Source organism: Saccopteryx bilineata, chromosome 12 (genome assembly GCF_036850765.1).
Source record: "Saccopteryx bilineata isolate mSacBil1 chromosome 12, mSacBil1_pri_phased_curated, whole genome shotgun sequence".
NCBI classification, from domain to species: domain Eukaryota; kingdom Metazoa; phylum Chordata; class Mammalia; order Chiroptera; family Emballonuridae; genus Saccopteryx; species Saccopteryx bilineata.
Genome location: NC_089501.1, coordinates 28,208,597 through 28,234,295, shown reverse-complemented (window position 1 = coordinate 28,234,295; position 25,699 = coordinate 28,208,597). Strand labels below are relative to the sequence as shown.

The window sequence follows — 25,699 nt, the reverse complement described above, 5'->3', positions numbered from 1 at the left end:
AAAAAAATGCTATGCAATGATTAGTTCCTTTCTCTCAGAAAAAAAAAAAAAGAATGGCCCATTTATTAAATATCTTCAGGAAATACAATCCTTAAATTATGATGAATAAATGCTAAAATAATATGCTTTATTTAAAGTTGCCAAAATTATTATGATAAATTATATATAAACACAGGTACTAGAAGTTTCAGGATATGAAAACAAATTTTAAAAAGTTAGTTTTAAAATATGCAGAATTAAATTGGCTATTTTTATATGCAAGTGGTATTGGACTAAATGACAAACTTTTTTTTCCTTTCCTCTAATTTGGGGCTGTGGAGTTTTATCTGAGGATCATCTGTTAGTAATTGAGTTCTGTCTTTTCATGGATAGAATCATTAGGCCTTGAAACCATAAAAAAAGAAATAAAAACCCCATATATAACAACAACAACAAAAGCAGACGAACAACTGTAACTTCAAAGGAGGCCAAAATGCGAAAAACAATCCAGAGAGATAGAAAATGTTTGATGCAGAATCAAGTAAAGGTCTTGGTGTCATTGCGGGGACCCTCCCAGAAGGAGCTGTGCTTGCTCAGGGGTAAAGCCACATGTGGTGACATCGGCCAACGGGCGGTGAAATCTTGAGAGCAGGTTTGGAGAACGAAATTTTAAAAATTACTCTAAGGCCCTAAAAACTCAAAGGATGTAACTGAATTTTCAGAGTAACAATATGTTGTTCTGGAAACTTAATCCCAAATCCATTTTGGTCAATTAGTGCTCTAAATAACAAATTTTAATTTAAAAGATTATGAAAGACAATAGATTATGTTGCTCTGTAAACAGAAATAAACATTTTCAAAGGTTTTTGGAGACTATTATTATAAAATTAAGAATAATAGTCTAACATAAATACCATACAAATATAACATCCTTATGGATGGGAAATATGAGAACTAATATTTGATAAGTGCTGTGTGGTGTTTTCCAATATTTCGTATAATTCTCACGATAACATTGTGAGGTAGAAAATAGAGACTTACTGTAAAAAACCTCAAATATAAAAATCCATAAAATGATAAGCAGAAATCTCAAACTTTTACCACTCATGTTTCACTTTCCATAGACATCATTAGTGTATATTTTTTATTTTTCTGAAATTTTTTATATATGCACAATCATATACCTTTATGTTTATTTCTGTTTACTCCTTGTTTTGATTTTTTAGACCCTAATGGGATTAGACTATATATATCAACATTTCATTTTTTCCTTTTTTTTTTTAATGTATTTTTCTGTTAGAAGCGGGAGACAGGCAGGCTAACAGACTCCCTCATGCGCCCACCAGAATCCACCCTGCATGCCCACCAGGGGGCGATGTTCTGCCCATCTGCATTGCTCCATTGCAATCAGAGCCATTCTAGTACCTGAGGCGGAGGCCATGGAACCATCCTTAGCGCCCAGGCCAACTTTGCTCCAATGGAGCCTTGGCTGTGGGAGGGGAAGAGAGAGAGACAGAGAGGAAAGAGAGGGGGAATGGTGAAGCAGATGGGCGCTTCTTCTGTGTGCCCTAACCAGGAATCAAACCTGAGACTTCCACACGCCGGGATGACGCTCTACCGCTGAGCCAACTGGCCAGGGCAACACTTCTTTTTATCTTTAGCAGTATCTCTTGGAGAATGTTCCCCTTTAGTATGTATAGATCTATCTTATTTTTCTATGATCATGTGGTAGGCTGTTATGTGAATTTAAATATAATTTAATTAGAAGCATTTAATTATTTCCAGTTTTATGCCAGCACATACTTTCACTCTGTGTTAGTTTGCTAGGGCTACTATAATAAAATTCCAAAGACTGGATGGCTCTAAAGAACAGAAATTCTTTATCACAGTTCTAGTGGCTGAGAAGTCCAAGATCAAGGTGCCAGCAAGAACCATATCTATTCTGAAGCCTCTTTTTTTGGCTTGTAGATGGTTGGGACTTTAATGTATGGATTTGGGAGGGTTACAAAATTTAGTTCATTACATTCTCCAAAATTACTGATTAACTTTTTTTTTTTTTCTCAGAGACAGAGAGAGTGAGAGAGAGGGATAGATAGGGACAGACAGACAGGAATGGAGAGAGATGAGAAGCATCAATCATTAGTTTTTCTTTGTGACACCTTAGTTGTTCATTAATTGCTTTCTCATATGTGCCTTGACCATGGGGCTACAGGAGACCAAGTAACCCCTTGCTCAAGCCAGCGTCCTTGGGTCCAAGCTGGTGAGCTTTGCTCAAACCAGATGAGCCCACGCTCAAGCTGGCAGCCTCGGAGTCTTGAACCTGGGACCTCGCATCCCAGTTTGACACTCTATCCACTGCGCCACTGCCTGGTCAGGTCTGACTAACTTTTAAAATGTCAATCTGATAAGTGAAAAAAGTATGTTGTTTTCATTTCCATTTATTTAATTTTAATGTCTTTTTCTCAGTAATCTCTTTGTTACGATTGTTTTGTTCACGTACTTTGCCCATTTTCACTGGGTTTTTGATTTGTTTTTTCAGAAGTTTTTTGTTCTGAAGTATTAAACAAAGGGTATTTGCCTTTTTCTTGACATAAGTTTTGCAAATATTTCCTGTGTTGTTTTGGTAATTTAGTGTTTATTTTTCTTAGCTCAGCAGAATGTTGTTTCTAATTCTTAATAAATTTTAGTTTCTCTTCTCTGGAATAGGAGAATGGGTCACATAAAATGAGTTTGGAGGTCTATGCATTATTGCATAGTTCTGTCTTGCCTGTCATTCTGAGTGTGAACTATAATCCTATAAGATGTTCCCCATTTCTGCAGTTTCTTTCCCATAAAACATGTTGGTCCATGCAGTCTCTCTGCCTTGCATAGGATTGGCAGAAATCCAGATATATTCATGTTTTTTATGTATATGTCATTGCAAAAAAAGAGCTTGTGTGGATCAGTAAAACTGTTGGAAAGTTCTTTGAACTGTTTTTCTACAGTATGAAATAGCAAAGTTATAGGTACCTTATATGAGTTTGAACTGTGCGTACTTTCTTTTTTCTTTTTTTCCAAGTGAGAGGAAGGGAGATAGACAAATTCCTATCTGTACCCCAACCGGGGTCCACGCAGAAGTGCCCCCTTTGGGGCCGTTACTCTGCCCATCTTGGGCCAATGCTCATAACCTCACTATTTTTAGCACCTGAGGTGGAGGCTCCACAGAGCCATCCTCAGACCCTGGGGCTGATGCATTTGAATCAATCAAGCCATAGCTGCAGAGAGAGAGAGAGAGAGAAGGGGGAAGGGGAAGGATGGAGAAGTAGATAGTCGCTTCTCCTTGTGTGCTCTGACCAGGAATTGAACTCAGGACTTCCATACGCCAGGCCAACTCTCTACCACTGAGTCAACCAGCTCAGGCCTATGTGTACTTTTAATTCCATAAATTACTAGATTTTGACATGCAAATTAATTTTAAAATAATTTATTTTTTCATTTAAAAACAGCTTACATCTATAAAGATGTAAGCAATAGCATGTCAGAATAACTAGCAAGATTCTAGTCTTGATATTATATTTTCCTAATTATAACACACACAAGTAACAAAGGCTTTGAAGAAGTCTGCTTCATAGAATGAAGTGTAAGCAACTGGTGAAACAATGAATTGCTCCTCTAATTAAGGGAAAAAAATTCACATATGAAATAATTGCATTCAATTAAAAAATGATATCTGTGCTAGGTTATATAGAACTGAGTATACTTTTCAACCGGTTACTATAAATTATTATGTGCTAGACATATTTTTTTCTTTATTTTTTATAATGAATTAGAAGTTGATTAGTACTTTTATCTTACAAATAAAAACACTGAGTTTCGGTAAGGTTAAGCAATTTGCCTCAGGTCACACAGCTTAGTAAGTGCCAGAGGTTGGATCGCAAAGCAAGTCTTTGGCTTCAATCTACCACTTAGTACTGCCTCCTGAGAACAACAGTTCAGAGAAACAAGGCAGATGTGAGCCAGAAATATCAGAGAGGGCATCCAGCAAAAACAAAACCTGGGCTTTCAAGAAAGAGTAGGATTTTAAGAAGTGAAGTTGTATAAGGGAGTATATTGGATGGAGAAAACAGTGTGAGAGGAATCGTGGAGGTCAGACTGAACATGGTGTATAAAGGAAAGACATCCTTGTGACCGAGACTCCGTGCATAGGGGACTATGTAGGTAACACACAGCCAATGACAGAGGCCCTGAATCTCAGAAGAAGAAGTGTGGACTCGATCCAGCACAGGATGGGTGATCTGGAGCCATGGAGTATTACCAGTCAGATTAACAAGATTAAAAAGTACTGATTTGGGAAAATGGTCTGGCTGGATTATGGAGAGCTGTCCAGAAGGAAAGTACCTAACCACAAAGAAGGTTAGTATGTGTATATTAGTACGATTCAGGTAGGATGGACAGGAGGTGTGGACTCGTGGATTGCTGTCGCTAGAAAGTCACTTGAGAACATTTTGAAGAGGAGAAATATGAAATAGAGTGAGTCACATTGCTTTGGCATGTTCCAAATAGTATTCTCATGCTTTGTTTGTTTGTTTGTTTGTTTTCCTCCCAGAAGTCTGAAATAACAAAGCTTAATTGAAATTTGGATATTCGTCTCAATTTTCATTGTTTGTCCAAAGAGAGGAGAGAAACACAGGGGGACTGAAGAAAGTGATTGTTGATGATTACTATCAGCATCAAAGCCATTTTTGTTTTGTTTTGTTCTTTCTTCTTTTTTCCAAGTGAGAGTAGGGAAGATACAGAGACAGACTCCCACATGCGCCCTGACCAGGATCCATGCAGTGACATCTGTCTGGGGTTGATGCTCTGCCCATTTTGGGCCATGCTTACAACTGAGCTATTTTTAGCACCTGAGGTGGAGGCTCCATGGAGACATCCTCAGTGCCCAGGGCCCATGCGCTTGAAACAATTGAGCCATAGCTGCAGGAGGAGAAGAGAAAGAGAGAAGGGGGGAGGGAGAGGGGTGGAGGAGAAGAGAGAGAGAGAAGGGAGGAGGGAGAGGGGTGGAGAAGCAAATGGTCTCTTCTCCTGTGTGCCTGGTCCAGGAAGTGAACCTGGGATATCCACATACCAGACCCATGCTCTACCACTGAGCCACCTGGCCAGGGAAAACCCATGTTTATTTCAACTGAATGTTGCTTGGGTATATTTCAAGCAAATCCCTTTGTCCACAGGTTTAGATGTTTCAGGAGCTGCAGCATCATTTTCAGCTTTGCTCTTAACACTGTGTTGTCATCATCCTTAGGCTGTCTTCCCTCATGGTAGAGAAATGGCAGGCTCAACTCTCTTTCACATCCAGGGGACAGGAGAAGATAACTATTCTGTCAGCCACCATGTAAAAGTCCTGTGATTGGACCAGTTTAAGTTCATGTCAAGGATGGGCTCACATGAATGGGTTTAGGCCACTCAAGAGAAGTGGGAATCATTCTTAATCAAATGGTGTGACTAAGAAATTTATGATCCTGGTAGGAAGACCTGCTGGGGGTATTGATGCTGGAAGGTGACCAAAATCTATCATTCTCTAGCTTTAACTTTGTTACTATTCTGAAATATGAATGGTATGGCTGTTGATGCATCTTTTTTTCCTCCCTCGACACCTAACAAAGAACACACAGTAGGCCCTGGATGGTTTGCTCAATGTTAGAGCATTGGCCCAGCATGTAGAATTCCTGGGCTTGATTTTTGATCAGGCACCCATTTGCTTCTCCACCCCTCCCCCTCTCACTTCTCTTTCTCTTTCTCTCTCTTTCCCTCCTGCTACCATGGCTTAATTGGAGTGAGTTGGCCCTAGGCACTGAGTATGGCTCTATGTCCTCTGCCTAGGTGCTAAGAAGAGCTCAGTTGCTGAGCAACAGAGCAATGCCTCAGATGAGCAGAGCATTGCTTCCCTAGTGGGTTTGCTGGGAGGATCCCCGTTGGGGCACATGCAGGAGTCTGTTTCTGCCTACCCTCCTCTCACTTAATAATAATAGAAAAGAACACATGCTAGGTAGATATAGGTGTTATTTATTTTTTTTTTGAGGGGGAGGTTAGTTAGTGCATGAATGAATGACATTTATTGAGAGAAGATTTTCAGATCAAAATAGCAAGGAAAGTTTACATTCAGAACTGTACACAAACACACATAAGAAGTGTCAATGTAGCTAAATTTCTTTTGGAGTAAAGGTGGGGGAGGTCATATTTCAGAAAAAAGGTTTCTGGAGAAAATACATCTCAGTCTTATCCATACAAGTTTGAAAACCAAATCTGAAATAAATTGACATGACATATGTAAATTAGATTCCACATAATTACATAGTTTGCAATAAAATACTTAATCTTGGCAATATTGTTTGAATATTTGTAACATACTATCTTCAAATTAGATTTTTAAACACTGGAGATTGTAAATAGATTACTTGTATAGACTTGTTTGTGATCTATCTGCAGACAATGTTAAAAAATCCAGCTTATAATAATTCTTGTATCATTTGGTGTCTATTTCTTTACACATGCCGGGCACTTAGCCCTCAAATACACTTGTCAGCCAGCCTCACTATCACTGATTCACTGCAAAGGAACCAGAGAGAAGTGAAGCAACCAGCAAAGAGAGATAGAAAATCACATCATCGTCATTTCTTTGTTGCTGGATTAAGATCAAGTCTTTTAGCAATTTTGATGATTATAACAATGGCAATGATATTGCAATATATAAATGTATCAAATCAACTTGTACATCCTAAATTTATATTATTGTATGTCAAATGTGTTTAAATAAATAAATGAATGAAGAAGGTAAAGGAGCAGGGTTGAAACCAAAGGAAATGCCCCCAAATATGCTCTTCCATGATGTTACTTGTCTTAGGTTGGGTTCTTAGAAGCAGCCCCTCAAGACAAGGATTTGTGTATAAATAATTAGTTAAGGAAATGCTAGGAGAAGACTCTAGGGCAGTGGTCCCGAACCTTTTCTGGGCCACGGACCGGTTTAATGTCAGAAAATATTTTCACAGACCGGCCTTTAGGGTGGGACGGATAAATGTGCCACGTGACCGAGACAAGCGTCAAGAGTGAGTCTTCGACGGATGTAACAGAGGGAATCTGGTCACTTTCAAAAAAATAAAACATTGTTCAGACTTAAATATAAATAAAACAGAAATAATGGAAGTTATTTATTCTTTCTCTGCGGACGGGTACCCAATGGCCCACGGACCGGTACTGGTCTGTGGCCCGGGGGTTCGGGACCACTGCTCTAGGAGGAGAGGAAGGCTTGGGAAGGAGTGGAGCAATGGTGTGCTGGCATTGTGGTTTCCAGCTTCAGTCCAATCCCATGGTCCCTGCCTGCTCAGGCTGCTAAAACTGAATAGCACAGACTGGGTGGTTTATAAACAATAGTCCTGGAGACTGGGAAGTCTAAGATCAAGGCCTCTGGTGTCATTGATGGTGTCTTCACACTGGGTCCTTACATGGTAAAAAGAGTAAAGGAAGCTCTCTGGGGTCTCTTTTACAAGGATACTGTAAATCCCCCTGTTTATGAGGGATCTGCCCTCATGACTTCCCAAAGGTCTCATTCTCTAATACCATCACCTCGAGGGTTAGGGTTTTTCAACATAAAATCTTTTGGGAGGAGACAAATATTCAGTCCGTAATTCCCATGGAGAACATAAAATGTATTTAGAATTTGTCTCCTCTGACACAAGATTGCTGGATATTTGTGCTGTTAACTTTTACTCTTTTCCAAAAGTATATACATTTTTCTGATGCTTCTTGCTCTCTACAAAGTGAGCCCGAGATGGAGTTTCTGAGGAGAGTCACAGGTGCAAGTGATTAGAAATAAAGCAGCCATGTGTGTGGGTAATGGATACACAGAAAAGGTTAAAAGGAACTGAAATGATCTTGGTGGAGCACTGAACTGTCCCACCTACAACCCTGTCAATAAGTATATGAGTGTGTCAGTGTGGTGCTTAGGAGCACACTGACTCCTGATCCAGTGCCACCAGAGGTCAGAATCTGGGCTCACATACCGGGGCAAGTTTCTTAACTTACGTGTGTTTTACTTTTTACATCTATAAAATATATGATAAATCTATTATAAGTTCATCAGGTTGTTGTTTGGATTAAAGCTATATAGAGACCAGAGCATCAGAGACTGATGGAGTGAAAGCTAGTGTTCTGTGATTTGCTTGAGGTCACGTCCCACGTCTAGTTAGTGACAGAGGTAAGAAGTGAACCTGGTCTCCTGGCTGCCAGCTGTTTCCGCTACCCCTTCTGGCCTTCTAGGCATTAATCCAAAATTTCTTAAGAGTAGCTAGGTGATCTCTAGTTTATTGAATATCTCATTAACTGAAAAGTAATATATAAGTTAATATAGCCCCAGAAGCTACTTTAGAGTTCATTAATAATCTATTAAAAATTCAAAGGAAATATATACACTAAGCCTATTATGTTATAAAGTTTCTTAAACGTAATTTTTTGTTTTGTTTTTATATTCTTGACATGTTTGGTAAAGGAACCTAATTCATATTTTGAAATAAATGAATGTAAATTATAATGTTTTAACCTCCCTCAAAGGTTCTTGCATAGTCATCAAGAAAACAGCCTTAGTACTAAGTGCTTTTGTGGAATTTCTGGCGTCAGTAAACAAGGGAGAGAGACATTTGTGTTATGGGGGTGATTTCCCCCATATTGCTTTTCAAGGGCATTTATTGAAGTAACTTTGTTATTAACTTACCAAGATCCAGTTAAGATGAAAGAGTAAAACAAAAGCAAAGTAGTTTTATATGGCAAGTTTCCTAAGAGAAAAAAAAGGGTAATTTCAGATGGCACATACATAAATGCATATACATCTTAATGAATTGATCATATTCAGTTACTGGTGTTTGGTTATTAATGAGGACTCTTGGTTACAAGTAACAGAAACCCAACCTGAACTAACTTAGGAGATAGAAAGGAATATATTGATCATGAAGTAAGTGGAAAAGTTGAATGAATAAGCCACAGACTTCCAGAAACAACTTGTTCAGTATTCAAACCCTGCCAGGACTGTCTTGTCTCATCTTCGGAATTTTTCTGTGAGCTGACTTGTATCTCACTACACATTCTCCCTTCCTCCCTTCCCTTCCCTTCCCTTCCCTTCCCTTCCCTTCCCTTCCCTTCCCTTCCCTTCCCTTCCCTTCCCTTCCCTTCCCTTCCCTTCCCTTCCCTTCCCTTCCCTTCCCTTCCCTTCCCTTCCCTTCCCTTCTCTCCCTCCCTCCCTCCCTCCCTCCTTCCTTCCTTCCTTCCTTCCTTCCTTCCTTCCTTCCTGGTAAGAGACAGAGAGAGTCAGAGAGAGAGAGATAGGAAGGGAGAGAGATAAACATCAACTCTGTGGTTGTGGCACTTTAGTTGTTTATTTATTGCTTTCTATATATACCTTAACTGGGGGACTCCAGCTGAGCCAATGACTCCTTACTTAAGCCACTGACCTTGAGATTCAAGCCAGTGACCTTTGGGCTCAAGCTGGTGAGCCTGTGCTCAAGCTGACAACCTCGGGGTTTCGAACCTGAGACTTCAGCATCCCAGGTTGACGCTCTATCCACTGTACCACTACCGGTCTGAACTTGACCTTTTTCAGAGTGGACTACCTGTGAGACAGTCATTCCCTTACTCAGTTTGATTGCCTCTTACAAATTGGATACCCCCGCCCTGCCTTAATCACATGAACATATCAGCATGATTGTATAATCATCTATCTACACTGCTAGTTCTGGCTGAAATGTCCTCAGAAGCAGCATCTTTTTATGATGCAGCTGCTCTTTGGATAACCTTTGTCAGAGATGGTTTGCGGCTTTCACATTAGGATAACAACATGTGCCTGGGGTGGATGTAGAAAGCAAGGTGCCAAGAACAAGAACAGGCAGGAAGAAAAGTGATGGGAATTTACCAAGTTTCCAGCTCATTACAGAGTCCACCCATCACCTCTCTCCTTCTGTGTTAATTTTAATTTATTGAATTGCAAGTCGTTTGTGGAGAGCTATGCTCCACTCATGTTTCAACAAGCAACGTCTTAAATGGGGAGACTTGGAAGAGTTATTGTTCATAAGGCCTCTAATAGCCTCCTGTTTTTCTCACACTGAGCTCAGTGTACCTTAAAAAAGTCAAGAAGAGCCACTTCTCCCCTTTTCTTACCCCACAAAATAATAACTAAAGCAAGATATACGTATATTTAACTGTGGGTAATGAATCCTATTTAACCTCAGTCCTATAAAGGGGAGTGCGTATATTTGTGGTAAGTTCAAGTCACAAACAGAGGGACAGTTATGACCTAAGTCTACATCTACACATCTGCAAATTGTTAGCTTACGATAAAAAACAAATTGAGAGTGGTGGGTATATTAGCTTTGTACAGCCTCATAAGAAGTAACCACAAGCTGGGTAATTTGAAATAGCAGAAGTTTACTCTCACAGCTCTGGAGGCCCAAGTCCAGACTCAAGACATCAGCAAGGTGGGACAGTGGGTTTTTGAAATAATACAGGGTAGGTCAGTGGAATTGAGAAAATTAAGAAATTAGAAGGCAATGAATTTGAATTTGATGGCTCAGCCTTACTGATGATGGCTTCAGAGAAAGGGGAGTGTGTACTCATTTCCATTCTGTTATTAAGCAGTTTGTGCATTGCAGGGACTGTGCTAGACACATTCAACCTGATAAAGAGAATAAGAGAAGATATCGGGTCACAGGGAACAGTATAAATACTTGGGGCTTCTCACTTTTCGGGCTCAGTTTTGTGGTCAACGCTGATTTCCACCTTGGTCTTGACTGCACTTAGCAGCTCTTTTTTTTCTCCTCTTTTCATCTGTGTTTTGGTCCCTGGGCCGTTGCTTTGCTACGCACTGTGGTTAATTGATAACCTCTGTGCCAAGCCATCCTGGCCTGATTTCTACTGCATTTGATGGTGGGTCTGTAAATCCCACTTGTGCAATGAAGAACACAGTGATCAATAACATGGGTTACTGTGTCATCGGGTGACTGTGTCATTGCCACCCACCTCCATATGCACTGCTTTATATCCCTTTATATTTATTTCTTCTGCAATCATAACAGCCAGCCTCAAACAAAATTTAAATGTTCATTTCAGTCTCAGAAATACCAATTTATCTATATTTATATACTTTATTTTGCCCTGCTTTCTTTGACAATTTCTAAGTTTAGTATTTTTTGAATTAAGGCAACCCTTGGCGTTCCCATTTGTTTGTGATAACAATGTGACATCTGTGAAGTGATGGGCCACCCTCTTCAAGTGCTGCTCTTCGGAGCACCAATTCAATACAAATTTACTTGTCTCAGAAATATTTTTCATACCAAAATGTATAGAACTGCACCATGGGTTCAAACACGGTGCACGAAGAAAAGTCGTTTCACCAGGGACAGTTACCGAATAGACAGAAAGAGTGGTGTTAATGCTCGCATTCAGCCAACGAGGAGGATGTGTTGTGCAGCATGGGGTGCCGGCCTCTCCTTTCTTGGGCAGTGCTCTCAGATCTCTGCCTCAGTATTACTTGGAGTAAAGAAGGTTATCACAACAGGGTATAAAACACAAGTGCTGCAACTGCTTCAGATGTTGGTGGAACTGGTTGAGGAGGCAGAAGGTAATGGGCAGCCGTCATTTGGGGATTGGTGGCAATGCACTGGCATCCCTAGGCTCTGTAAGCATGGCAGGAAGCTTTGTGGGAAATTCTGTCCCATGGAGGGCACTGTGAGCCAATGGCCCTGACTCACACTGGTCAGGTGCTCCCATTCCCTGGAAGTTGTACCATGCAATTAATTAAATGGTTTCTCACTTAATAATTCTACATGATCATCTTAAAATTCCTTCTCCAAAAATTCTCCCATTTGGGGGGAATTTGATATCCCATATTTTTTTTTTCCCATATCAGTGTCCTCTTAATTCAGGAGTTATTCTTGCATATAATTCTAAGATCCTTCTCTTAGTTTGTCCTTGTCACCTCTCTCATTCATTCTATTTTGCCAAGGAATTGCTGCTTCCAGGTCTTCTTACCTTTTTCTAGGATCAGTGCTAAGGTTTGCATTCAGAACATGTCCCTGCTGTCTTATGAATGTATGTTTTTCTTAGGAAATCCTCATTGTCTAGCCTGTACCCTCCGTTTCTAATCTGGAGGCCAGATTACAATTTAATTTTCCTCAAAGCCCTCATTAGGTTCTAAGGAGAGACTTTGTTATTGGCTCCCTTATGCAAGAACACATTGAAAGACTGTGGGTCTGTTTCCTATCCTTAAGGGTCAAGGGGTGCTTGGACTGGGGTGGCCAGAATGGCAGGCCACCCTACTCCCCCCAAGCCATAGGGCTCCCAGTCGGGCATCGCTCCGCTGCTGGCAGGGTTGTGTGGTCGTTCTTGGCAGTGGCTCCCAAAGCACCAGCTGGCATTGATGAGGTGTCTCGCCCTCCTTATTGACACCTATTGGCAATGTGACTCACTGAAACCTTTCATCCTCCCTCTTATTGGCAGCATCTTCCAAGGTCCTTGGTGCATCTCCAACATGTTTTCCTGCAATAAGGCATTGCAGTTAGGAATACTGACTTCGGGGTGAGACCAGCCTGGTTTCAAATCCCCATCTAACACTTCCTAACTATGGTACTTTGGACTTGTTGCCTAATCCTCTGGGTCTCAGTCTTCTCATGGTAAAATGGACTACCATTTTTCTGTAGATTTGTTGTAAGTATTAAATGAAATACTAGTCAAATGACGAATAAAGTGGCTAGCAAATAGTGGTGCTGAAAAAAAGAAGTTACTATTATTATTCCTAGAAGTCATTGGTAACATGGAAGCTTGGTGTTGGTTTCAGCACTTCCTACATTTAAAAGAAAAAACATTTATTTTTATTTTTTAAATTTTATTTATTGATTTTTAGACAGAGGAAGGGGGATAAAGACCTAGAGATAGGAACATCTACCTGTTCCGGTATAAGCCCTGACCAGAAATCGTACCCAAACCTTCACGTTTTAAGACAACATTCTAACCAACCAAGCTATCCAGCTAGGGCAAAAGCATTATTAGTGCGTAAAAGCTTTTTTCAAGAAGTTCATTTGAAGCATCTTAATAGCAGACACTACGCAGCCTCCCGTCTGCGCATGCACACCCTTAGCTCACTCTTCCTGTATCTCAGTGAAGGCCACTGGTGCCCGTAGCTGCCTTGGCAACAGCTAACCCTCTAACAACTCCTTTCCAGGATTTGCCTTGTGGAGTTCAGTACAACCTGTAGGTCGCTCCTGAACTTAACACGACACTTAGCAAAAATCTCCCCTGTGTCTAAATATCAATATTTTACTGTGGATATATTAGCAGTGTCCTGTTCCCCTTGGAGTACTCAGATGCCCAAATACATCAAGTCTCACAAGAAAACTCAAACTAGATGTGGAACCCAAAATCTAATAGAAAGCCTAGGTTACCCTTTTGTGTAATCATTGTATATTATGCAACCATGGTTGAATAATAACTGTGATTTCCAAACAAAATAGAAAACAGTTTCTGCCTTCAGGGCACACGATGTGTTAGAGACAAGGCAAGTGCAGACAGAGCCATGTGCAATGTCATTTCTGTGTATCTGATGCTAAAAATGTACATACGGTAAGTAAGGCGTGACTCACTGTGCAACACAAAATAAAGCTGGATTAAAGGCTCAAATCCTGGCTGCTTAGTCAGAGCTCTACCTACTGTGTGCTATTTCTTTCTTCGGCTGCTTAGATCTCTCTTTCTTTCTTCTTTCTTTCTTTCTTTCTTTCTTTCTTTCTTTCTTTCTTTCTTTCTTTCTTTCTTTCTTTCAGTAAAACTATATAGAAAAACAAAATGGAAATACCTTAGAAGAAAAGAGCTGAAAACACGTTGGAAGCAGAGAACAAAGAACTATTTTTAAGTACGTTGCCTGCATTTGAGAAGTTTGGGCTAAAAGCAGAAATATGGATGAGCTCTAAGACAGCTCAACTTTTGGAAGTTTAGAGACACACCAGGGCTTCTTTGTTGGATAAATGGAAACGTTGAAGAACCATGAAACTGAAGCCACCACCAATAACCCAGTGAGGCTAAGTGCAGGTCTCATGCATTTGCTCTGGACAGAAGGCCCTTTGGGATGTGAGGGTGTGCCTAGCGCCTTCTGAGCTCTTGGACTGAAGTGGGGAGTGTTATGGAGGGAACTCATGGAAGAGCCAATGGAAGGAGCATGCTTACTGGGCCGAGCTTTCATCTGAGGACTAACTTCACTGGTTCTTCCATTTTCACTGGTTTCTGCTTCCCCTCTCCTAATCTGAGGGGTGTCACAGGAGCACATCGCTACAATGTTTTCTTTTTTCTTTCCCAAATTCTTATAGTAAAATTCTTCATGGAATTTGTTTTTAAATCCTAAAATAAAAATATCCATTTTTGAGTCCTAGTTTGTGCCCAGCTAGCTCTATGCTCGGCATCAGAAAGATAGACCACTAGATGGATGATAGATGAATGAGACATCATCTGTCACCTCCAGTAGGAATTAGTAAAGGTAATGTTTTGAGGTGAAGCAGAGGGAGTTTATGCCTGTAGAGACTTGATTTTTTTTTTCTATTTGAGAAAAAGAAAAGAGGCCTGGCCTGTGGTGGCACAGCGGATAAACCTTTGTCGTGAAATGCCGAGGTTGAAGGTTCAAAACCCTGGGCTTCCCTGGTCAAGGCACATACAACAAGCAAGCAATGAACAACTAACATGAAGCAACTCTGAGTCGATACTTCCCATTCCATGCTCCCCTTTCTCTTATGTCTCTGTAAAATCAATAAATAAAGTGTTTAAAAAGAAAAGAAAAGAGGAAAGGGAAGCAAGGGACCAATAAAGACTGGAAGAGGGCAAGTGTTTTTAAACACCGGATGCAGAATGGTAAAGGAAACAGAAGCAAGTTGAAAGTAAACAACAGATTAGTAGAGTGCCCACATAACCTTTACAGGATTGAGAAACTCCGATAATCTTTGAAAAACTGTTCATCATTGATGCTGTTTCCTGCTTACTGTGTGGGGTGGTCGGGTGATTGAACTGACGGTGTCCTCCCTCTGCTTTGTGTTTGGTCAGGTTGACCCAGTGATACAGAGAGGCCACGAGAGTCTGGTCCATCACATCCTGCTCTATCAGTGCAGCAGCAGCTTTAACGACAGCGTCCTGGACTACGGCCACGAGTGCTACCACCCTAACATGCCCGACGCGTTCCTCACCTGTGAGACTGTTATTTTTGCCTGGGCCATTGGTGGAGAGGTGAGGCTGATGATTACTGAGATGTAGCACACGGTTAATTGATCATGTTTTCCCCCCATGATTCTCATTCTTCTAGAGTTCTATACACTACCTTGGATAGGAAGGCGGCTTTTTTTCCCCAAAGAAAATCATTCTTTTCTTAAGCCATTTTATTTTATTAACTGTAGATGAATGGCTTTCCAATATGTTGAAATCTCTTTGAGAATGGTTGGTTTTTTAGTGTAATAGCGCTGTCAGGGCCTTTCCTAGGACACTGTCTCATGAAATTCTCCTCATTTAGGGCTTTTCCTACCCACCTCATGTTGGATTATCCCTCGGCACTCCGTTAGATGCTCGCTATGTGCTCCTGGAAGTTCATTATGACAATCCCACCTACGAGGAAGGTGAGTTTACTCTTCGTGTATTCTACCTATGACTTTAAAAAGGTTTGTAATGTCTGTCTTAAGTTGAAATAAAATGGCGTTCGATGTTAGAAAGAATTAACTTATGCATTTGTGATCTAAATTAGAATACTTTTAGAGTAGAAGAGAGTACTATTAATAATAACATTGGAACAAGAGTCATTACCAGCAACAAACAAGGCAAATGGTCCTTGTCGGTCACTAATCTTAAAAAAATAACAACTTGCAAACTACTTACCAGAAAGTAGAAGAATAGACTCCCCCTTTTGTTATCTAAATTAACCCCAAATACAAGGTGCTTATGAAATATCTTTTAACTACCCATGAAAACTACCATTTGTCATACTAGAAAATATTAAGCATTTTGTTGTATGGTGAGAAAATCATAAATATTCTCAAAATGTTTTATACAGAAGCACTGTGTGATATATTGAAATTAAGAGGGGTGTTTACATTTGATTTCTGAATTTATCTATGCAGTATTCCAAAACCAAAAAATTAAAAAGATTCAAATATGAAATTATGAGCAGAAATAACTTAAAGTTATTATTTTATATATTAATTCATGCAATTATTTAGCAAAAACTGAACACCAACTATGTTCTGGGTTTATGCTTAAAAATATAATGTTTATGAAAAAAGACACCATTTTCACTCTTGTAGACATTATAGTATAGTGGGAAAGAGAAACAATAAAATCATCACACTAATTAATATAAAATGATGTATATCTAATTGATCCAAAAGGTGAATTTGGTATTCATAAATTGGTAAGTGGCCACTACAAAAAGGAGTCAACTAATTTCATAATTAGTGGAACAGATTTTTGAAACTTGGGATTTCTATTTTCCTTCCTTGTAAGTATGTCCATAGCAAGGAATGTGTCTTATCCATTTTTCATTGCACAATGCCTATTGTAGTGCTTTTCACATAATAAAGTCTTAATTAGTGTTGATCGAACAACTGTTAAATCATTCAAAAAATGGTGACAAGCCATAAAGAAAGTTAGTCACTCACAGTTTTCTACATCAGCAGATGGTTTGTCGACTAAGCGGTTTTCACCTCTATGAAAATGTTACTAAACATCATCTGAAAACAATATAATAATTTTGTTGAATTCTACATTCTAATGAATGACTTTCAGATTTCATTCTGTCTTCCTGTTAGATAATTGTGAAATACATCAGCCAGACAACACAAACATTTCTTCTGTGGTATACAGACAATATGGCCATTGGCCTTTTAATTCCTCTGTGTGAGTCTGAATGTTGTCTTCCATTACTCTTTGCTTGTATTCTTTTTCCTTGTGAGATTTTAGGGAAAAGTAATGAACTACTTCAACTGAACCTAGGGATTTTTTTTTTTTTTTAAAGAATGCAAACTCACTTCTAATCATATGCTCTTGTTCCAGGCTTAATAGATAATTCTGGACTGAGGTTATTTCACACAACAGATATTAGGAAATACGATGCCGGGGTGATTGAGGCGGGCCTCTGGGTGAGCCTCTTCCACACCATCCCTCCAGGCATGCCCGAGTTCCAGTCCGAGGGCCACTGCACTCTGGAATGCCTAGAAGAGGTATGCTGAGTCTCAAGCTCTGTGCTGCTGTCGACAGGTTAACCAATACTCTTAGAAAACTGTGTTTGGAAAATTTCACGTTTGATCATTGTTCATGTTTTTTCTTTTTGTTGTCACACTGTAAGAGCGTTATGTATAATTTTAGCAAGACCTTTGATTGCTTTTTTAAATCTTGAAGGCTACAGAAGTAGAATTCTGAAGAAAAGACTGACTTTTCAGTCTGTTGTCCTTTCTAGCGCCATCTCCTTTATTTGATATTTGACAGTTTATTTTACCTTTCAAAACTTTTCTGTATGCAGTTTCCTTTCTCAACTTTACCACTCATCTTTGTTTTTTTTTCCTTATTCATTTTTATTTTTCTCTCCTTTTCTTCACTTCATAGTTTTCTCCTCTTCTTTAACCAAAGAGCAATAATAACTAATGTTTCACAATGGCTGCTTCCATGTATAGTTCTTGTCTCTTGAATGAAAGTATTTCAACATGGATCGTATATATTTTATTTTTTGCAAGAAAGAAAGACAGACAGACTGGGAAGGAGAGAGATGAGAAGCTTAAACTCATAGTGGCAGCCCCTTAGTTAGTTGTTCATTGATTGCTTTTTCTTACGTGCCTTGACTGGGGGCCTCCAGCTGAGCCAGTGACCCCTTGTTCAAGCCAGCCACCTCCTGGTTTCAAACCTGGGCCTTCAGTGTCCCAGGCCTCCACTCTATCCACAGCGCCACCACGTGGTCAGGCTGGAACATATTCTTTATGAATTAAAATATAGTGTGATGGTAGGCACTCCAGCCAGCTGGTGAAGTGAAAACATGCTCTTCTGAGTTAGTTAGACCATGACTCACATTGCCATGGCATCACTTACTAGCTGTAGGGCCATGGACAAGTAATTGAATTCCTCTCTCCTGCTTAGTTTTCTTATCAGTAGATGTGGGAATAATTTCTCCTTTTAAGAGTTTTAATTTTCAGGTTAGTAATATACTGGAATATTTTGGCCTGGAGCTTTGACTACCTGTGTACCTCCTAAAAGAAGGAAAAGGAAAGATAACATGTAGAAGTGGTCAGTAGGTCCACAGTCAGCATACGTTCCCTGTCTTTTCTTCCGGTAATGACGACACTGCTAAGAATGTCATGGAAAGCCAAATTCAAGATGTTTGGGGATTCAAGCATTCATTTAAGTTGCTTTAGTTTTTCTTCTCAGTTGTTCTTCTGAGTGTCTTTTAACAAGAACTGTCTGAGTACGCACTTGGTTGGGCTAATCGAGTCTTCCACTCTCCCCACCCCCAACCCCTAGGCTCTGGAGGCTGAAAAGCCGAGTGGAATCCACGTGTTTGCTGTTCTTCTCCACGCTCACCTGGCTGGCAGAGGCATCAGGCTGCGTCATTTTCGCAAAGGGGAAGAAATGGGATTAGTCGCTTATGATGACAGTTTTGACTTCAATTTCCAGGAGTTTCAGTATCTAAAGGAAGAACGAACTATCTTACCAGTATGAGTGCTTTGTTCTTTTTTACTGGATGTAAAGTTATCAGACATATATCTGCTGAGAATTAGCATGGTTTCTACTGGTACAATGAACTGCTCATGGTATTCTTATTCTTAAAGCCACCCACCACGGTGTTGCACAACCCAGACGGAATGTGTTTGATCTGTTTTTCAAAAATCAAAACTCATTTTTCTTATTATTCCCAGGGGCACTACAAGTTGTTGATTTAAAAAGAAAATAAAAATCAGGCACCGAGCACTAACATTACTCCTTTTTTATTTGACGCCTCAGTTGAAGCCTTTGGCTGCAATTATAGTAATGATAAAATCAGGGGTTTCCTGATTCCTTAAGATACTTTTTTAGAAGTTTCATTTCAGTAACCATGATTATAAGGATGATTCTTTCATTTGGCAGAAGTGTTCGGACACAGCTAATTACCCTGTGCTGAGTAATCCAATTTGCAACAACACTTGGGGTCATGGCAGAAGGACAGAGAAGAAAATCTATGCCATACAATAATGAAAGCTTTAAAAAGATTTTTTGTGTGTGTGATATTTCATTTTGTCCAATTTTTTTGACCTATGGTCATCAAGATCAAGTCATATAATTTTTACTCTTATCTCAGTCTTAACAGTTTTATTCTTACATACTATTTTAGAAATGAGAGAAATAGTCATTTCTTTTCTGTGTGCAAAAATTCCTTGATACAGCCTGAGAATAGAAAAAATGAAGTGTGAGAAGCAATGATCTTGTCAGATTTGACAGGTTTTTTTTATTGTTTTGTCTGGTCTCAGAGCGTGCGTGCGTGTGTGCGTGCGTGCACGTGTGTGTGTGTGTGTGTGTGTGTGTGTGATCTCATTTGCTGCGATTAGGGTAAAATGTGTTGAGATACTGTTCCCTGGCCCCTCCAGTAGCAAAGCAAGGAGAGAAGATCTAAAGACTAGCCCCCCAGAACTAGCTGTGTCTGGTCCAAAAATAACCTGTTTACTTACTTGAGTCAACAGCCTAAAAAAATATTTTCTATGTGTGCTTAATTGTCCAAAAGATTGGGAAACAGGAAGAATAAATTATTATTAATTTGCCTCACAATTCTGTTGTAAGGAAATAAAGATATGACTATAGAGCTTTAAATAAAATACTGTAAATGAAGAGATAAACATGCTATTTAGTATCTATGGCTAACATTTATGAAGTATTTAATGTCCACTAAGGAGTACAGTAAATGTGGTTTTTGTCATTTAATTCCTTCACCAGAGCAGTGCAATATAAGTGCTATTTTTGTCATTATTTTTTAGATGAACACATTTTGCCCAGATGATTCATTTCCCTACCCAAGGTCATACAGGTAGAACATGGTAGAGTCTGGCCTTAGCCCAGAGAGCCTTACTTGTTTGTTGGCTTGCTTATTATCCTAGAATTGAATAGATCCAGGGTCTTCTCTGGAATCAGATTACCTCATGCATCCCTTCAGATAGCAAATTAGACTGTTAGCCAACGAATGTGTGAGACAGATGAAACAGTGTAAACTCTAATCTGAAAGCTCATACTTTTGTGTTTTAGGGAGATAATCTCATTACTGAGTGTCGCTACAACACAAAGGACAGAGCTCGGATGACTTGGGTAAGAACATTTTTATTATTGAAATTTATCTGTTGAGAGAGAGGAATTAACTTCTGCTTTTAGAAGAGAAATAATAAAAAGACATTTCCATTAAGGATGAATGTCTTAAATATGAAACATCATAAAAGTGAAATCAACCCTGGCTTGCCTGGTCAAGGCACATATGGGAGTTGATGCTTCCTGCTCCTCCCCCTTCTCTCTCTCTTTCTCTCTCTCTCCCCTTCTCTAAAATGAATAAATAAATAAATAAAAATTAAAAAAAGTGAAATCAGATCTGTGTTAGCATTTTATCAAATTAACTAATGATACTATGGTAATATTTGCTATGTAATTTATTGACTTTTATGAAAAGCCATTCCTAGTCTTTTAGTTTTCCTCACCAAATATTATTAATAAAAGACCTGCGGTTGCTAATGACCATCTACATGAGTCTGGACTTAGATGAATCAAGACTTCAAAAGGGAGAATGAATTACATGGCCTTAGGGTTTGACCCAAAGAGAAATTTCATCCAAACAGATTTACTGGGGGGGTTCTGCCAAACGTTCAAGAATTACATTATTTATACCTTATGTATCCCAGGGAACACATCTCCCACCAACTCATTTCATGAAGTTATCATAATCTTAAACTAAAACTTGATAATGGCAGTATGAGAGAGGTAAACATTATGCACATGATGGAAATATCTTTGACAAAGTATTGTCAAATTCTGCACTATATAAAAATTAATGTTAGGACTAATTTAGGTTTCACTAAGAAATATTAAATTGGTTTAAATTAGAAAATACATTAATGCCATTCTTCAACTAAGAGATTGAAGGAAAAAGATGTATGATTACCTCAACTGAGGAAGAAAAGATATTCATAAAATGTAAGTCAGTCATGAGAGGGAAAAAAGAATATTTAGAGAACCAGGAAGAAGAGAATTTTCTTAAGATAAAAATTGGCAATGAAAAATCTATAGCAAATAACAAACTAAAATACTAGAAGCATTTATTGAAAATCAAGACTACAAGGATATTTATTAATACTATTTCTATTTAACATTGTGCTGAAAAAGAAACAAAGAAGATACAAGGTCAGGAAGGAAGAAGCAAAAAAGCAAAACACATTATTCACAGATACATAATTTTCTATATCAAAATCTTCTCAGAATTGGTAATCTCTAAAATTAATTGTAGTTTAGTATATAAGAAACTATCTCAAGAAAATACAAATAAAAACTAAATTCTATAGAAATAATATCTAACATTAGCTGTGTTTGATCTCTAGGGGCAAAATTGTAAATCTGTCCTGTAAGACATCAAAGAAACACTTAAAGAAATTAGGAGATACTATGTTCATGAATAGAAAAGCTCAGCGAAATAAAGATAATTCTTCTATTTAATTGGTCCATAAATCTGATATAATTTCAGTAAAATATTCAGAGATTTTATGATTTGGGATATTGGTATTAAGAAATCTTTGCCTAGCCATAGCTGCAAAGGTATTCTCCTATATTTCAATAACCTAAAATTTTTACAATTTTAGCTTTCACACGGATAAAGTTTATTCTAAAATCTATATAAAAGAGCAAAGTGTTAATAGGAAGGATACTACTAAAAAGAAACAAACTGCTGGAGATAAAGGTTTATTTTAAAGTTATGATGATTAATAGTATGTTTGGGACCCAAAGTTAGAACAGTGGAACAGAGTAGGGGCCTGGAAACAGACCTACAAATCCTTTATATAGAAACTTTGTTTAGGATAGACATGGCATTCAGATAAGTGGAAAAAAAATACTCACACAATTAGTGTCCAGATGAAAAAAATAAAATTATATTTTTATCTTGCACAATACACAGAAAATCAGACTAAATATTTAAATGTGAAAAGAAAAATTTTAAAACCCTTAGTAGAAAAATATATGACTATATCTTTATGACTTTGGGTAGGTAAGAACTCTTTAACAAAACATAAAAAGCACAAACTGTGAATTAAAAGATTGATGAATTTGACTACATTAAAGTTTTTGATTATAAAAACAATGGTTAAGTAAATGAAAAGAACTTTTAAACTGAAAAAGATATTTGTAATATATAGATTAAAACATTATTCAGCATTTAAAAGAAATTTCATTATTCAGTAATGTAAGACAAACATACAATAGAAAAAGAACAAAAATAGAAATATTTCATAGAAATAAAAGCTCAGACAAATAATAAACATCTGAAAGGATCTTCAATTTCATTTGAAACCAGGGTCATGCAAATGTAAACCAGGATGAGATATTTTATACTTACCAGTTTGGCAATATTTAAAATTGTAATTCCAATGTACTGAAACTGGACCCTTTATATGCTTCTGAATATAAATTTATAAAAACCTCTTTAGGGAAAAACATGGTGTTCTCTATTGAAGTTGGGGACTGATATATGTTTTACCACATTCTATTTCTATGTGGATTTAACCTTGAGGTTACTTTTGCAGGAAGTGTTCTAGGAAAAGAATACATAAAATATTCATAGTAAGATGTAACAAGGCAGGAGTAAAAACCTGGGAAAAGCTCAATTATTTATCAAAAGCAGAACAAACATATGTCCATATAGTATATAAATAATATATATTCGTGAAACAATGAACTAAAGATACTCATATTAACACAGGTGTATCTGAAGAACAGAATGTTAATTGAGAAAACAAATTTGCAGCGAGCGGACTATATGTAGTTATGATGACATGTATCTGAAGTTCAAGAATGTACAAAAATCAAACAATATATTGTTTAGGGATTCATATATCTGTGAACTGAATGTACAGCGTGATGAAAAGCAATAGAAAGAGAAATGAAATACTAAGATAATCATCCTCTTTGGTTAGGGAGGGGAAGAGGAGAGTGGAAGATGAGCACGTACAGGGGAGTCAAGACACTGGTGTGCGCTTTATTTTTCTCATGCCTAATGTGTAATTTTGCTTGCATGGAATATTTTTATTAAATATCTAATAAATTACTATTTTAGTGTATATTTTGGTGCTCTGCTTGGATACTTTCCCTTTTCAGGGCCAAGACAGCTAAACCTCAGCTACCAAAAATATCAGATAATAGCAACTGTGAAATATTTATTAAACTGACTGATTGGTATTATGTTAACCAAATACTCCCCCCCCCCAAATCCTCTGAAATGTTCCCTGTGGTTAGAAGTTAACATAATATAAACGTAAATACAGAAATTTAAGATGATTAGGATATTATTTAAGAAAGGCAGCTTTTAAAGAGATGGGGAATCTATTAAGTTTAAAAGTATCACTACTTTTTTAAAAATTAAATTGTCATTTCAATTATTTTTTAGTTTTAAGATTTATTACCTTTTAATAGCTGGAAGGAACGGTATGATATTGCTGGCTTGTGTGCTATAAGAGTCACCGTTAGTGGAATTTTCTAAATAAACTTTTCTAAATAAAACGTCTCTATTTTCAGGGAGGACTAAGCACCAGGAATGAAATGTGTCTCTCATACCTTCTTTATTACCCAAGAATTAATCTCACTCGGTGTGCAAGTATTCCAGACATTATGGAGCAACTTCAGTTCATTGGGGTTAAGGAGATCTACAGGCCTGTCACGTAAGTAATAAGTGAATTTTATGACAAGGGTAATATACTTCAGAAAAGGATGGACATTATTTTCATATTGGACTTATTACCATGGAATTTCTTTATGTGCTGTTCTATTTGATTCTTTTTTTTATTGTACTTTTATTTTATTTTTTTTATTTTTTATTTTTTAAAATTTTATTTTCTTAATGGGGTGACATCAATAAATCAGGATACATATATTCAAAGATAACAAGTCCAGGTTATCTTGTTGTTCAATTATGTTACATACCCATTACCCAAAGTCAGATTGTCCTCTGTCACCTTCTATCTTGTTTTCTTTGTGCCCCTCCCCCTCCCCCTTTCCCTCTCCCATTTCCCCCTCCCCCCCGTAACCACCACACTCTTATCAATGTCTCTTAGTTTCACTTTTATGTCCCACCTATGTATGGAATAATGCAGTTCCTGGTTTTTTCTGATTTACTTATTTCGCTTCATATCATGTTATCAAGATCCCACCATTTTGCTGTAAATGTTCCGATGTCATCATTTCTTTGTATATATACAAAGAACTCATAAAACTCAACAACAAACAAACAAACAATCCAATAAAAAAATGGGAAGAGGATATGAACAGACACTTCTCCCAGGAAGAAATACAAATGGCCAACAGGTATTTGATTCTTTTCAACTGGGAGGAACAGATGAGCTTCTTGGTTGCTTTATCCAGGGTCCACAAGACTACACCAGGTTCAAGGATTTCTCTAGAAGAACCTAAAGGATTCAGCATATAGTTGTATTCATGGCTAATTTTAATTACAGTGAAAAAATATAAATAAAAAGGAAAAGGCATATGGAGCAAAGTCAACATGAAAACAGGTGCAAACTTCTAATAAACCTCTCCCAATGGAATTACACAGAATGTGCTTAATTCTACCAGCATCAAATTATGATAACATATACAAAATGTTGTGAACTACAGAAGCTCATTAGAGACTCAGTGTCCAGAGTTTTTACTGGGAGCTGGTCACATAAGTGCCCTCTGCTTAGCAAATACCTAAATTCCAGACTCCCAGGAGGAAAACAAGTATTCAGTATAAACTACACTGTATAAACAGTCTAGGCACAATAATTAACTCATCATTTAAAGAAAGTTTTATATTAATACAGGAAATTAGTTACTATTGAAATTCTCTGATGCCAGCCAAATGTCACCCATCCAAGCAAAGATCTCTAAGAATACTCTTAGGCGGGCTGTGTTAACTCTTTCTGCGTAATTGCAAATCATACGAACTACTTAAGATAAAACAATAAACATAAAAAATATTACTCCTGCAGACATAAAATTATATTATAGAATGGGAAAGTGGCAATAAACAAATAAACAATATAAATATAAAATTTCTGATATTAGATGTTATGAAAATAATTGAGACATAAAGACATGTGTAGCTGTTATCAATAGGGTAGTGAAAGCCTCTTTGGGGAGGTGTCTTAGCCAGGGCTGCTGTATCCTAAATACGATCAACAGGTTGGCTTATAAACTCCAGAAATTTATTTCTCACAGTTTGGGAGGCTGGGACGTTCAAGATCAAGGCTTGGGCAGATTTAGTGTCTGGTGAACCCCACTTCCTCGTAGATGGTCATCTTCTCATGGTAACCTCACATGGCAGAAGGAGCAAGGGAGGTTTCTAAAGTTGTTTCTATAGGGGCACTAATCCCATAAATGAGGGCAGAGATTCTCCAAAGCCCATCTCTTAATAATGTCACCTTGTGTATTAGGATTCCAACATGTGGGT

The 25,699-nt window shown here is 38.0% G+C and overlaps 1 protein-coding gene across 1 annotated transcript in view; it reads left to right on the top strand.

Annotated features, from left to right (window-relative positions):
- The window catches only part of MOXD1 (monooxygenase DBH like 1), an 89,524-nt gene that overhangs the window by 51,497 nt on the left and 12,328 nt on the right, over nt 1–25,699 (top strand). The window contains exons 5-10 of the mRNA XM_066248283.1: nt 15,073–15,252; nt 15,533–15,635; nt 17,065–17,231; nt 18,520–18,711; nt 20,269–20,328; nt 23,788–23,930. Coding sequence (XP_066104380.1) covers nt 15,073–15,252; nt 15,533–15,635; nt 17,065–17,231; nt 18,520–18,711; nt 20,269–20,328; nt 23,788–23,930 — 845 coding nt within the window. The remainder of the gene's footprint in view (nt 1–15,072; nt 15,253–15,532; nt 15,636–17,064; nt 17,232–18,519; nt 18,712–20,268; nt 20,329–23,787; nt 23,931–25,699) is intronic.